Raw genomic sequence first — 16,245 nt, 5'->3', positions numbered from 1 at the left:
GTTTCAATAAATAAATTTAAGAAATTAATAATAAAAATTAATTAATAAAAATAATAAATTCTGAGTTACAAGCAATTAACATAGTATATAATGTGAACCGAAACGTATTGTAAAATTAATTATTATTTTTTCAATAAATAATTTGTTTCCTATTTTAGTCTCAAAACATTTTTATTCTTTTATAAGTCTGACGTTTCGGCCAATTCCGCCATCCTCTTAATCAATCTTAATACAATTTTAGAACCACATCATTTAAAAAACAACTTTATGCAAGCTACTCTGCCTAGGTCATTTATATCATCCCAAAAATTACCCTAATTAGTCAATTGTTCACATTAAATTTAAAATTAAAACTTTTTATCACAGTCGACCTTCTTTAATATAATTTATCACAATGATTGTTGTGATAAATTATAATAAAGAAGGTTGACTGTGATAAAAAGTTTTAATTTTTAATTTAATGTGAATAATTGACTAATTAGGGTAATTTGTGGACTGATATAAATGAGTAGCCTGCATAAAGTTGTTTTGAAAATGTTGTGGTTCTAAAATTGTATTAGGATTATTCTCGAGGATGGCCGAATAGGCCGAAACGTTGGATGATAAATGGATATGAAAATAGGATAAAATTTATTTATTTAAATAATATTAACCAGTCTCAAGAAAGTGTTAAGATTATAAATCAATAATTATAAAAATCAGGTATTCACCTTCCCTATTGTTTATGGTTAACTTCTCTTACAGGATTTATTACTTGTAATTTCTAACATAAATATATAGAGTTTTAGAAAATATTCCTACTGAGTTCTGAGTAGTTTAGATCCATTTTCTGATACATAAAAAAATTAACTGAAGCGTAAATTATTGAAAATTGGTGAGGAAAATTTACTTTTGGAATTGTTACACTGGAATGGATCGCTGACGTGGGACGAACAGTTATTTGTCAAGCGTTAATAATAAGTTTCTTGCTATGTTGTATTGATCAGTTTCTCGTTTGTTTCTACTATTCTATCTTCGGATTCAAATTAGCTGTATTATGTCGTCGTTATACAATTTAATTCCATTCCGTCGGCGATCTCAATTTGAATCTCGCTCACGTAGGAGCGAGTTGATATGGCATACTTAAAAGATTAACTTCGTTTGAGCCACATATATAATATTTTCTTCTTTCAAACTGATGTTTCCCGAATCGTGCTGTGATTTTCAATTGGCTTTTATTATTGAACTAGTATGCTAAGAGTTCTGAAGCTACTTACTAACTGAAATTTATTCGGATCTGAACTTTCTTCAACTTTTCTTGACTGGCAATAAAATTGATGAGTTTTCTATAAAAATTCAATATTTCGTCGGCTTACAGGTGAAACACATTGATTTGTGACACAAAGATTTGAGCTATTTTGTTTTTTCAGTCCAAAATGTTAAAGATTAAATTCCAAACAATTTATGTATCATAAAAATCTGCTTATAAAAAGTATTTCCGTAACATAAAAAAATATCTTAAAACTTCAATTTTCGACTTAGTGTATTTCACTTGTAAACCATTAATACGTTGATGTAGTTGTTATTTTTATTTATAAGAGTAATTGCACCCTATAAGGTCCGACCAGATTATCAGTGCCAAATTAACTTAGATAAATGATAGACATAAATAAAATTTAGTTGTTACTCTTTTGATTATTAGGGTGTTTTGAAGGCTAATACGATTTATTAGCTAGATCAGTACAATATAAATTAATCTCTTATTAGTGATAAAACTCAGATATAATCCAAATAACAAATACTAAAATAAAAATAAAGGAAAAGGATGAAAGTTATAATAAATAAAAATAATTGAAATAATTTTTTAATTGACTAATAGTAATACAAATTTACAATTAAATTAAATCTGTACCGCTACAACCCATGAAGGGTCAGGGGTTCAGTGCTTTGTAAAGGAGAACTGTTCCTAGACCAACGGTTGTGCAAGGAGGTGATCAGGTGTGTCAGAATCACGCTCGACCGCCAGATTATTACCGAATTAAGGGTACCAAATTTAGGAGGCTGGATGGACCCCAGAACCCTCAGGAGTTAACTCATGACTGCAGTGTAACAGAAAATAATTTTCTGCCTAGCGGGATTCGAATTCGGGTCCTTGGGGTTAGTAGCCACGGCCTTACACTGCGGCTACCCGCACTCCCCGACTTTAGTAAATAATAATGAGTTCATAATAAGTATGGAATGAACTTGATTAAAAATGAAAATAAAATATGAAAAAGAATATAATATTATACTACATACAATAATATATACATGATATTTAATATAAAAAAGAAATGAGCATTAAAAATAAAGAACAACTAAAAGATACAAAAATAGGGTAAAAGTAAGGATCTAATTATATCTAAATAAATAATATATGTAATTAAACACACATGTATATTTTTTTAATTTTAATTTTTTCAAATTTTAATCGTGTTTCATGAACAATAATGTGCAGTTAAGAGTTATTTTGAAAGATTATAATTAAAAATATATCGTGGGAGCATCTGAGTATATAATTTAATTTTTTATTGAAAATGTCAATTAGCAGCATATTGCAGGGAAAATTTCAATTTTAAAATAAGCTGAAAAAGTTTTGGTTTAAGAATTTTAATTTACCATCAAATAAAAAAAAAAGACATTTAATAATGAAAAGTAGATGTATTAGATTTTGATCGCAAAATCCTCAATCGACTTCTAGTTTTCTTCGTCTGCGATTGTTTATGAAGGCTTGGAGTGAGGTTTTCTAGTACGAAAATGTTAATGTAGAAAAAAGGGGGTTAAGGTTAATGTTAAAATAGAAAAGGTTAAAACGTTGGCACAAATAAATAAAACTTATTTATTTCTGTAACTTTGCTGATCGGATCCCTGAGCATCTTCCCCTCAGAGTTCTTTAAAATTCGGTAGTTAGTATTATCTAGAAAATAAATGTGTACCTCAGTAGGCATTTTCGATCCCGAGTTCGAATCCTGCTGTGGTAAATATTTTTTTACTCTGATATATCAGCCATAGATGACCTCCTTGAGATCACTAGACAACTAAAAAAATGGATTCTTGATCCTTCAATGAGTTATCTATGCATAACCGTTCGCCAAACAACCAAAACTGAACCCTTTAGTAGTTATAGTTGTACGGATATTTTGTACTGAAGTAATTTAACCATTTTTATGGTATTCTAACTTTTTTTTTTATAACTATTGAATATTTACTAATTTAATTTAACCTTCTACTAATCATTTTCTGCCTTATTAAATTGAGCACATATAAAATGACAATAATAAAGTGTGGGAAGAACCCTCGGGGTCGGAAGAACTTTTTAGGGCACACTTTGCTCGTTTTAATGTGGGTTTCTGATATTTTAATTGGTTGGAGATAAACACTGGTGTTTGAGCGTAATAGTAATCAGGCAACTTATTTTATAAAATTTTTGGTTACATTAATTAAAACTATGTATTATTACTAATCAAAACAGATGAGTTTGCTAAGAAGTATAAAAAAGAGAATAAAAAATAGGCTGTTTCAAAACCTTAAAAAAACATAATTTTTCATTCGGAGCTCTATATCTTAAAAACTACCAACAACACTAGAAAATCTAAAAGAACATTATTTAAAGTAAAGTAAATTTGTGGAAATATTGGTTCTAATATAGCTATTTACGTTCAATAGTTCTCGAGATATAGCCTTTTAAAAAGCAACTTTTCCTAAAAAATATACTGGAATATCAGTAGTTAGTTAATTTATTTTGAGAAATCTATTTCTCAGGAACTATGTGACGTACAGGTGTCCATTAGCACTCAAATTAAAGCCAGTTTAATGTACTATAATGTAGTTTATAACCTTTATCTTCGTAGGAATAGTAGTTTTCAAGATATTTGCTAAAATAAATTGATTTATTGTTGGTCAGACATTAAGTTTGATTTATGAAAAACTTTATTTCAGAAACCATTAGACGTACAGATGTCTGTCTGCACTCAAAGTAAATTTAGTTAAATTTTCTATAAAATAAGTTATAACGTTTATCTTTGTAGGAGTTGTAGTTGTAATGATATTTAATTATATAAACTAACAAAAGGTCAATTTCTAGTTGTTCGTATAAAATGTTCATTTTTTGAAAGAATACATCTCTAAACCCATAAGACGCGCATATGTCTGCCAACACTCAAAATAAAGGAAATTTATTTTACTATAAAGTAGTTTATGACACTTATATTCGTAGGGGTAGTAGTTTTTATGATATTCACATAAAAATATAAATTTGGCAAATGAAAATTTGTCCGAACAACTATAAATCAATTTATTTTAGCATATTTCACGAAAACTACTACTCTTACGAACATAAACGTCATAAACTACTTTATAGACCATTAAACTAGCTTTAATTTGAATGCAAATAGAAATCTGTACGTCAAATGGTTTTTGGGATGTATATTTTCCAAAATAAATTCACTAACTACTGATCTACTGATAGAGCTCTGAAAAAAATGAATTATTTTTAACGTTTTTAAAAAAAAAAAAAAACTGTCATTTTTTATTCCCCCTATCTATACTTGGCAGACTCAAAAATTTTGACTAGTAATTATACATAGTTTTCAATTAATTAATCAAAAATTGGGGTGAAATAACTGCCTTTTTTCTCCTCTTGGGCTCTTGTACTATTACCAAGTGCTGAAATAAGACCCTTTTGTCACGGTATAATTTTTTTTATTTTGGTATATAATTGTATTTTCCGGATTTTTCAGTAGTAATACATTAAACTGAATAAATTACCAAAATAAACAAATATGATGAAGAAGTAAAAGTAAAAATACCAATAATTATCATGTATGCATTTTTTTTGATAGATGTTTGACTTAAAAAAAATGTAAATATTAATTATTTTCAGTTTGTTTTATATGGTTCAATTAGTTAGTTTCAATACATTTTCATTTTTGGCTTAATATGATAATCGGTAAACAGAAAAAAAAAAATTGTAAGTTTATGGGTGTTTTAAAAGACATACTGTTTTTGTACAATAAATCTGCATTTGCACAAAGAAAACTATTCAATTTATATAAGTAGATGTTTTCTTACTTTTCTTTATCTCTGGCCATTTTTCCTTTGGGATTCTGTAATCTGTGTACTCCACTCCAGCCTCTGCAAAGATGAATCTTATGTGTTCAGCTTTACCCCTTGCATTGAAATAAATCAATTTATATTGTGGCGCCATTTCTGAAATAAAATAAAATAATACTAATTAGATTAATATTTTAATGAGATATAAGCATGAATTTTAATACATTTTTTTCATTCATTACTGGAAATATTTTTAATTTATGCACATATTTATAAACAATCATCTTATGAACATATTAAAAAAAAAACGAATTAGAACCAGATTTTTTTTTTCTTTTTGTACAAAAATCATATCTTTTTATAGAATCACATTACCCTCAGAAAAACAGGAATTATTTGGTGAAATTAATTTTGCAGTGCGTACTGATAGAAAAAAAAAGGATAATTTTATTCTGTAATGTAATTATTTTTTTATATGCATGCTTTAAAACCTTTCGTAATACCAATCACCTCTGGACAGTCAACGTTATATTAACTTACAGGATTAGTTCTCCCTCTCTACTAACCGACAGTATGTGACCAGAAGCTGAATTGGAGCTGCAATCACTAAGCTATAATTCTATTTGAAACGTTCCCAGGAAGAACTTGATTTACAAAGTTTAAGCCCGAAGCATTCAAATTGTACTTTACGAAGTTAGTCGGCAGGAGACAGCTACATTATTAAAACTTACGGCGGCTTAGCACTTAGCCTGACCTAATGAAATCTTCGTACTTCTGAGAGTTGTTTTAATTTTTCAGATGGGCACGTAATGTTGTTGTTGAGGTATTGAATGGTAATTTTCTACTCTTCTTACAAATATTTTATCCATTTATGTCGATCATTAAACAATTTTCACTTTAATTTAGGAATTTATATTGGAACTATGTAGTGAGGGGAAGTATTGGAATAGATTTTTCAGTACAAAGTATTCGTTTAAAGTCTTCTGGGAGCAAATAGCCAAGCCTCGCACAATGGCCTCAAAGGAGTAGGGCAAAATATTACCTACAAAAGAATTTAATTATTAACTAGTTTTCTCAGGTTGAAAATATATACATTTCCGGTAATAAGTGTAGGACTATAGACGTATAAAGGTTACAACATTTAAAAATAATCATATGTAACTTATATAATAGTAAAAATATGAAAGAAAGTGACGAAAAATGCATAAATAAAAAAATTATTCAAATACAAATGTGGCTATTATCAGGGTGGCGGGCGTATGCAGTCTTGAAGGAAGGAGGACGATGAAGAGGGTAAGCTGCGAGAAAACATTGGGAAGTTTATCATGGAAGGAATGGTATCTGGTTCTGGCCAAATCGGCAAGATATGGAACATTGAGGTCCTGATGGATGACTTGATTTGTGACAAAGTAAGGAGCATTAAGGAAGGATTACGAAGGATTTTGGACTGTAAGGATTGGATTCGGGAGGAATGTGATGGTTTAGTTGAGGCCCTTAGCTCAACTCCGTATTCCAGATAGACCTTATAGTAGGCATGTAGATCAGTCTTTTGTAGTGGATTGGCCATTTAGACCGTTTGTCTAGTGAATGTTGAAATAGTCGAAATCTACGAGCAGTTTCTTGTCTTTTTAGTCTTGTATGAGGATTCCATGTCAGTCGTTTGTCCAGATGTAGTCCTAAGTATCTGTTCGACAGGAATATGAGGGGTATTATTAAAGGATACTGTAGGGCAAGAAGTCATGGGGTTTACGACGAAGGGTAAATGTGATTTGGTGGGATTTATTGGTGCGAGAAAACGTGAAACTAAAAAGTTAGGTCTTATGGTGAACTCCAGGGGCATGGCAGAGGAGTCAATCACCACCTTTCTTTTAGTTTATTTCTTAATGGTGTACACTTTTATTAATTTCAAGCAAACCTGAGCTCCAGAGGATTGGTCGACTCCTCTCTTTTTTGGCTTCACATTCCCTTTGAAGGAGAGTAGGATATGCCAACTTCCTGCCCTCAGCTGTACGATTTTTCTATTCAGCCATTCTAGAAAATTAATTCCGATTTCCATATTTATGGCATTTTTATCTTGTTTTCTCTTTCACTTAGCATAATATTCGACATACTAACATATTTAATATTGCTGGTTTTTAATAATAGGGATACTAGCTAGGTGTGGAATTGCCGTCTTGAATTATGGAGAAATTGTTTTGAAACGAGCTAGTTTTAATTTCAACTCAAAGTAGTGAGATAAGCGAAAGTAGTTCAATGCGCGAACTGCACCAGATTTTATTCTATTTAAATGTCATCTAGGTTTTATTTTTTGACTTACTGATTTGGAGGAATTATATAAAGACATTAGATCCAAGAACATTAATCTGAATTTAACTTACACAAACACTTATTGTTCCGGGTAACCTAAGTTAACCGAAAGCTTGAATTAGAGGGGCTGCTATATGTAGGCATTAGTCGCCCCCCATGTGACTAACAGCCAAAACTCACCTCCAGCGCTCTCTGTGGTGAGAAAAAGCAACATGAGTGAGAGAGAGCCATCTTGCCTTTGCCAGAAACAGCAATTCTTATTTGTTCACTCCAAAAATCTACCATGAGTGAGTAGATTTCCTGAAGATGTTCCTCGAAGCAGAGGAGAGAGAGAGGCATAGGAATACGTAGAGATGAAAGGAAGCATAGAGTAAATCTACCCAGTTCAGTATAGTTAACCTCCACTTCATCATCAACCACCTCATTATATCTGAAATGTTCCACAGCCCAGGTATTCAAAATTAATAACTCTTTTTAACCATAAATGTTTTATTTCAGCCACCCCCTACACCACTTGTAACTAAAATAAAATAATTTTATTTTATTTTAATCATGTTTAATTTCATCATTACAGTCCACTTAAAATACAACCAGCCTACTAAAAGTGAATGCGTGCCTGGCATTTAGTTGAAGGCATGCTTCATACACTCATAAATTACTGATATATCAGGTGAGTACTAGAAGCATATGTATTGTTTACATGTTTACGTAAGATTATATGAAGCTGAATGGAAGTTAAAAGGAATCTACAGGGAAGGTTTAGCTGATGGAAAATATTAAGGACAGTAGTATCGTTGCTTAAACTGTCCAGGAGCGTCTGTGTTGTCCAAATGTCAATCTAATAAAGTGAGTTCTTATCTCCTAAATCTAATCTCGAACTTACTAGAGGGAATCTACCGTACACATAATTGTCTAACAGAGTCCATATAGAGAGAATAAGTAAAGATACGATATATTTTGTGTGTAGGAATAGCAATATCTTTGTTACCGTCGGAAAGATAAAATATTGGAAATATGGTTATGCAAAGCGAAGTTCTAAAATAAAGTAATCCATAGGATTGAAGCTGTGTTGTGGGTGTGAAGTGGAGGAGTTCAGGGAGAAATTCTAAAGAATTGCAAGGAAGAGAAATGAGGAAAGGTTCGGAAATGAAGGAGATTAGGTTTTCCTTGAGGATATCTAATTCTTTTTTTGTTCCCGCAAGATAATCCTGCAAGTTATGAATATGAGAATTCTTTATTCTTTATGGTTAAATATTTTCATTGCTCTTGAAAGCCCCTCTAGAAATCAATGTTTTCTGTTTTCATATTTGTGAATATTATTATTATTTATTATTTATTTATTGTAATTTACAACTGTACAAAATAATACAACAGGTAAATATGTAGTATGTTTCATATACACTTGAAAATCTTGGGAAGGAACCACCCATTGGTGGTACTTCAAACATTAATTTAAACTAGAAGGTCCCGTGGCCATCTTCTTTTCAGACGCCTCGGAGGATTATCAGGGATTGTTAAGGATGAAAGATTAGGAATTAATGGGTTAGGATGGTTAAGGAGTTTGGAATAAAAAGACGCATATCTGTTTTGGGTCAAATCTGCAACGAATGGGATGTTAAGGTCTTTATGAATGAGTTTATTTGTGACTTAATAAGGAGCATCAAGGATTTTACGTAGGATTTTGGATTGTAACGATTGGATGCGGGAAGAATTTGATGGTTTGGTGGAGCCCCAGAGCTCAATTCCATATGTCCAAATTGGTCTGATTATTGTAGTGTATACTAATTTTTTGTAATGAATGGGAAGTTTAGAGCGTTTGTCAAGTAAGTGTTGTACCAATCAGAATCTACGAGCAGTTTCTTGTCGTTTCAGTCTTGTGTGTGGATTCCAAGTAAGCCTCTTGTCAAGATGGAGTCCTAAGTATCGAATCTTTGTGAATATTAAAATTTCGTTTCATGTTTATACGAAAGTATATACCCTAAATTATTATTGTTATTTTTTAAACGCTACTCAGTTGAGGACTTTTACATTCCTAAAAAGTATAAATTACAAAGTGAGAATTTCAAGATTCATTTCTCAGGGGGCACTGCGAAATAAATGACTGATTTAAATGGAACTCGAACCTTCAACATTCTGAACCCGCTTTCTCGTATCCTCTTATTATCTTACGACTGCGATTCCAGTCATTCATATGATACATAGCAGCAAAAATATATTTGAGCGTCTTGGACCTTAATGTTACAACCCTAATTTTTTGTTATCTTTCTTATGGTGTTGGCCTTGTTTTAAACTGATCTCGACTTACACTTAATTGGGCACTCCTAATCAAACTTTTGTAATTGTTGGGAGTTGTTAAGAGTTACAAATTGCCCCCAGTCAAAAGTATTCCTAATTAATTGGAAACCAATTAAACGATTTACCTTTAAAAAAAATACTCTCAGTTTTATATTAGTAATATATAGCTTTTTTCATCAACTTTTAAATTCTAAAGCATTTATATTTTATGTCGGCAGTCTTGTTCTGAATTATGATTTTATTTATTTCATAAATTATCCCATGTAAAAATTTTTTTGGAAATCAAAATGTGATATAGTAATTTATACTTATTCGTTTACTAGATATAAAAGTTATTTATTATTTTGTATAAACGTTTTTCTTTTCAAAAATTAAAATTTCACTCGCCTTGCCCTTATAAGTTCTGAAAGATTGATTTTGATCAAAATCTATTATTAAAAAAAATACCACCACTTACAACTAAAAATTTTTACAATAAATATATTGTAGATGGATCTATGATCTGATGTATATCCCTGTTGCTTAATTATTTCATTGGTTAATTTGACAAATTTCATTAGACCTGGGCAGAATAGCCTGCAAACATTTTAATGGTGGATGTGAAGTGTAAATTTATTAGTTATAATGTTGTTTAATTTTTTTTTTTTTAATGATGAGCTTACATTAAAGATTGGACATTCAAAATAATAACTAAGAGTGTTTGTTTTAATGGATGCAATTTATTTTATTTAGCATCTTTTTTTTTTTTATGTTTCTCTAAGGATTATGAACCCTATATCGATTAATACTCTAATAAGTGAACGTTTGAAACCTAAGATAAGAATGGCTCTACTGAAGGGCGAAATTGGTGGGATCACATAAATTTTAGATTAATTTTACGAAAAAAATTACTTATTAAGTTATATATCTATATTCAACAAGGTAAACTTCAATGAATATATAATTTATTTTGATTGATAATGCAAAACCATCCATTGCAGAGTATAAATTGCACTTGGTACAGAACATTCTTTGCTAGTGAATAAGTTTCTGTCTCTGGCAGTTCCTTTGTTTCTCTCTTTTCCATGATAAAAGTCCAATACCATCGATCCGCATTAGATTAGAAAGTTTTGACGCATAAGCTTTTTCTTGAGGTCGCCCAAGATAAACCCGAACTCTGGGAAGCTTCAGATAATACAGTCACTTTTCTGATGAAATCATGTTGAAATATTTCTTTGATTGAAGAAAGAAATGGATAAAAGCTTTTTTGTGTATTTTAGGTTTTTTGCTTCATCTCATCTAGTTATTTATATTTTTTTTTCCGAAACTTAACAATCGAAGGAAACCTAAAATAGATATTGGCATGTAAAAAAAAAAAAAAAATGAAGACGGTTGTATTAATGTAAGCTAAAGCGAAACAACTGGTCAGAAATGAAGTCAGAACAAATGAATCTGAAGAACACAAATGAGCGTAGAATCTTTACATTATGACTCCATTAAGTTATTTGGGATTGCCTCTTGTGATAAGATTGATATACAAAAAAACGAATATCAATAGTCACGACAATTGAGAAATTTTATTTCAATTTTTTTTTTTTTAACGAGTAGATTTAAGTATTATAGGAGCCATAAACTTAGACTTCTAATGATCAATCAATAAATTCCTTTAACAGCTTTAAATAATGCCATAAAGTATTCCTTTTGTCTGGCACATGAGGTTAGAATACATCATAAAAATAATTTTATTGAGTCATAATATTAAGGCTTAATAATTAATTTCCTAATCCTGGGTCTCCCGAGTTAATATGATAGCCCTATAAGCCCTGATAGCAATATAGGTGTAGATATGATTTCAATGCTTTAAACGAAAACTTAATACATTTTTTTTTCTCGGCCAAGACTCCCATTGGGGTCCTATACTGCCTAACCATGGCATGGTTAGAGGTCAAAGTTTTTCATTTTGTGGGACCGCCACTCAATGAAAAAAGTCAACGCCCCAGGCCGGATTCGAACCGGCACCGCCAATAGACATCAAATTGTTAAGACTGTGTCTTAACCACTGAGCTACGGCCCAACTTAATACTTAAACATAAAAGCGATATTCTTCAAAAGGTCATGAATCATATTCTCAACTGGTATCAATTGAGTATTGAACTCAAACATTAATCCCGTATACCGATCACTTTGCAGTTATGACCTACTTAAACCTTAAACGAATTTAACATTTAGGCTAAATTAAAAAATAAAGTGCATCAGTTTTTATTATTATTTGTAAGCGTTAAATTGATTACAAGTTACTGAATTTTATTGTGGTTTGTTTTTTCATTGCGAGTGGCTTGTGAGGTAGTAAATCTAGTATCCCAAAAACGTATATTATAAAATAAGTTCGTGGCGTTTTTTACTAGTGATTTCAATAAAAACTTCAGATTCTTGTAAATATGTTTACCCAATTATATATAACCCATTTTGGTATAACCCATATTAAATGTTGCGACCTTTCAGGTAATTTTTTAATTCCATCCTCCCTGAGCTTCTCAAATTGCGCTATTAACTCCTTTATGTGCTTTTTGCAGTACTTGAGTGAATTAAAGTTTACCCGTTAAGAGAGTTTTGAAGGGCCTGAAATAAGTGAAAATCCGCTGGGGTAAGGTCTAGTGGATAGGATGGATGGGGGGATCACATCCCAGACAAACTCCAATAATTTCTGCCGGGTCTGCAAAGACACGTGAGGACGAGCGTTATCGTGATGGAATACTATTCCTTTAAGCTCTTGAGACACTTGCATGAGAAGTTATGCGTTTCTGCGATATCCCGTATCGTAGAGTGAGGTTTGTCTGTGAACAATACTTGAATTCGATTCTAATTCTTTGTTACTAATATAAAACTTATACATCATTGGATCTCCCTCTCTCCTTAAACCTATCCCAGGACCCCCAACCTTATCCTAAACAATACTCCTATCTCATTCCATACGTCAGCCAAAAAACTTGGAGTCACTTTTGATCAAACTTTATGCTGGAAACTAAACATTCCCCAAATTTCCCGTCAAAACAGAGCTACCCGGAATCAATTCAAAGTATCCGTTATCTCCTTCCACTTAAAACCAGTTAACTGTTAGTTTCCTTTCTTGTTTTACCCCACTTTATGGTTGCTTGGTATATGGTAGACTCTCGGGTATTATCGAATCTAAACTTAAACGTCGTATGAATTTCGCAGTACAATTTATTTTCGGGATCACCAGAGATACGCACATAACCCGGTATTACGCCGAGCTAAAGTGGCTCTATCCATTCCTTTCGATGACAGTATTTCCTAGCTTCTTTTCTATTGCAAGTAATTAGTACTCAGCGCCCTCCAATAACCTAGAAAACCTGGAATTCAAATTCTCAATCCAATCCCCTACTACCAGGTCCCGTTTGGTATCTACCCTCCACATCACCGAACTGCTGCGTTTGATAAATCTTTTTTACCCAAGCTGCTTATGACTGGAACTCCATTCCCTCTAGCATTCATAATGTACCAACCCTTCCCTCGTTTAAAACCCTTATATTTAATTACTTTTTACTTCACCAATGTGATTCGATATTATAATAGTACAGATGTAACTACTTTTTTTTTGTATTTTGTCTGTTAGTTTTTTACTATTATTATTTTATTTTTTTGTATCTAAAATTATTTATATACAATTTTTATATAAGTTATAAATAAGTGTGGTCACCCTGTTTTTGGCCAACATATGTTGTAAAATTAAAATTACCTTATAGTTATAGGGACCTAGTCCATGTATAATAAACTAATTTTCATTTCATTATACCATATTAGTAGGAGTAGGTATTTAATGTATTTTTCATTGTTCGTTTTATGAAAAATGAATACTTGAATAAACTAATTGGAATTGCATTCTGGTACAAATCCATTTGCTTGGAATATCCACTTTAGAATGCTCTATCCATTAATTATTGGGAACGTGATAAACTTCATCGGAATATCGGTTAGGGCGGCTACTGAACAATTATTCTAAATCAACAGTAGCTATCCTATGGATTGGAATATAATTGCTTATTGACCGATAGTATTTGTCCCTCATTGTATTTTCATAGTCTAAGTTTATGTTTTAAATCGGTTTAGATTGATTTAATATATTTTAATAAAAAATAAGCCATATTACGGTAGTGTAGTTGCTTTGATTTTATTCTGCAATCATAGCATGAAACAGGATTATAATTTCCTTTCCCGATTATAATTAGGAATTATCCATTTAGGACTCCAGTGATGTTATAGAGTAGTGATTATATAATGGACAATGAATGATGTAAAGACTAATTGTGAATTAACTTTAGTCACATTTATTTTTAAATTTTTAAAATACTGTTCTAAAAGGTAGATAAGTTTGAATTTTTTTATTCTCGATCCTACAATTATAAAAACGGAAAAAATTAAAATCATTCTTTAATATATAAATAAATTCTTTTAAATATTTTCGTCTACATTCAATATCAACTAGGGAAAAATGCATTCTACCAGTTTAACTCTACATCATATAGTATAGTAACAGGTCATTATAATTAATTGTTATTTTACTAATAAAAATTACGGTGTGCCGAAAGAATGCATAAGAGTAGGGAGGCATAAATCGTCAAAGTAAAATACACTTATTTCGGAAAGCTGACGTTAGTTTTCGTAGAAAATATGTAAACCTCTCGAATCACCTGATTGCTCTCTCTAGAGGTTTAAAATCCATTGCCTCAAATTAACACTTAAATAAATTATACATATTAATATTAGAACTAAATAGGAAAAAATATATCATACAATATACAATCGAAATATCATATATTTTAATAATATCAAATATTTTATGAAGATCGTTTACGGTTAAGTCAAAAGGAAAATAAATTTTAATAGATTCGCTACTATTTATAGATCCATAAAATAGCATGTATTAGAATCCTAGATGTTAAATTATTCTAAGCACATGCCAGAAATGAAGTCTTCCTCATTCATAAATGTATTTACATCGCAAACACATGATCTGCATTTCAAAAGATGGGTATTATTAACCTTTGAACATGTACTGAGATTGAAATTAGTTCATCTCACTAATGTTATGGGACCCTTCCGTCTAGAGTTAATTTAAATTAGAAAGTTTGATACTAACATAATCATATAAGATATTAAAAGTTAATTCTGAACCGCTGTAGCTCATAGTCAGGGCTGCAATACTTTGTAAAGAAGTACTGTTTCTAGACCAACGGTTGTGCAAGGAGGTGTTTTGGTCAGAATCACGCTTGACCTCCAGATTTTTACCTAATTAAGGATACCCAATTAATGTGGCTGGGTGGATCCCGGGAGACTCCCGAACCCACAAGGCTGACTCAAAGCTACCGTGAAACAGAAAATAATTATATGCTGTAGCCGCATTCAAGTTCGGGTCCTTGGAGTTAGTAGCACAGTGCCTTACCAGTGAGCTGCCCACTTCCACCTAGCGCGAATCTAAATTAGAGATTAATGTACTAATGTATACATAAAAAATATATTAAAAAAAAATTGGTATTACCAATGATGACATTCATTCTAAGAATGGATGATTTAGATCTTTGCAATAGAATCTCTATTACGTTCAACAGATTTAGTTATTTGTAAGTGCATAATAAATAATTGTGGTTAAAAAAGTATGTTACTAGTGTTATTGTTTTAAAGCCTTCTAATCGTATTTATAATCAAAACTCAGATCTTCACGAATAAAAATTAAATGACATTGTCTAGTACTACTTGGCTACTTTATATGATTATAGATTTTCTGGAAACTAGAATTCAGTCCTTTGGAATTGATTCGATGAATTAATTGTATTGTAGTGCTTTACTAATATTTTACTTACCATGAGCACTTCAATTCTCATTGTCATGGCTGCCCAAGAGTTACATTTTTACATTCAAATATTTTTTATTTTTTAAATTTCATAAGAAAAAAAAAGGTTTTCTTATGTTAATGAATGCTTCTGAAAATTTCATTTTTTTCTGCACCAACTACTGGTACAGGCAGGAAAAAAAGGTCATTTTAAAATATGCACAAGAAATAAAAATTATTCTCATCCATAAATTTAATCTTAAATTAAACAAAGATAATATAGAAGTTTTACTGACTTCTGGTACTCTGTAATTTTGTGACAGCCGCAAAGATATAAACATGGCTTTACGACCACTAATATTCTCATAACTTTCACAATAGTTCACCAGAAAGGGAAAATAATACATAACTAGAATTTTGAATTTACAATTGTTGTAGCTTGATGTACTTTTATATATAAAAAAGTTTGTATTTATGTTAAAAAAATTAAAATTACTAATTGGACAGTTAGTGAATATTAAATGATTTCCTAAAGTCTAATTTACCGTTTTCAGAGTGGTCGATTCTCATTGTCATACTGAAAATTAAAAATATTTGTAGATTTTTCCTTCTGGTTTGTTGTTGTTGTTGATTTTTTGCTTAAAGGCGTAAAACCCTCTGGTCATCAACGCCTATGGGATGATAAAAGTAAAAAAAAAAAATAAAAAATAGAATAAAATAAAATAATTAAATAAATAAATAATACA

The 16,245-nt window shown here is 30.9% G+C and overlaps 1 protein-coding gene and 1 long non-coding RNA gene across 2 annotated transcripts in view; one reads left to right on the top strand and one right to left on the bottom strand.

Moving 5' to 3' along the window:
* Positions 1-16,245, top strand: part of LOC106680070 (uncharacterized) — a 200,636-nt gene that overhangs the window by 97,360 nt on the left and 87,031 nt on the right. The gene's annotated exons all lie outside the window — the stretch shown is intronic.
* Positions 1-16,245, bottom strand: part of LOC106680062 (glutathione S-transferase) — a 198,823-nt gene that overhangs the window by 95,564 nt on the left and 87,014 nt on the right. Inside the window, exon 2 of the mRNA XM_014419529.3 lies at positions 5,089-5,226. Coding sequence (XP_014275015.1) covers positions 5,089-5,224 — 136 coding nt within the window. The 5' untranslated portion in view covers positions 5,225-5,226. The remainder of the gene's footprint in view (positions 1-5,088; positions 5,227-16,245) is intronic.

Source organism: Halyomorpha halys, unplaced genomic scaffold (genome assembly GCF_000696795.3).
Source record: "Halyomorpha halys isolate HHAL.00 unplaced genomic scaffold, Hhal_1.1 Scaffold15.1, whole genome shotgun sequence".
In the NCBI taxonomy this organism is placed as follows: Eukaryota; Metazoa; Arthropoda; class Insecta; order Hemiptera; family Pentatomidae; genus Halyomorpha; species Halyomorpha halys.
This window is presented reverse-complemented; position numbering and strand designations above follow the sequence as displayed.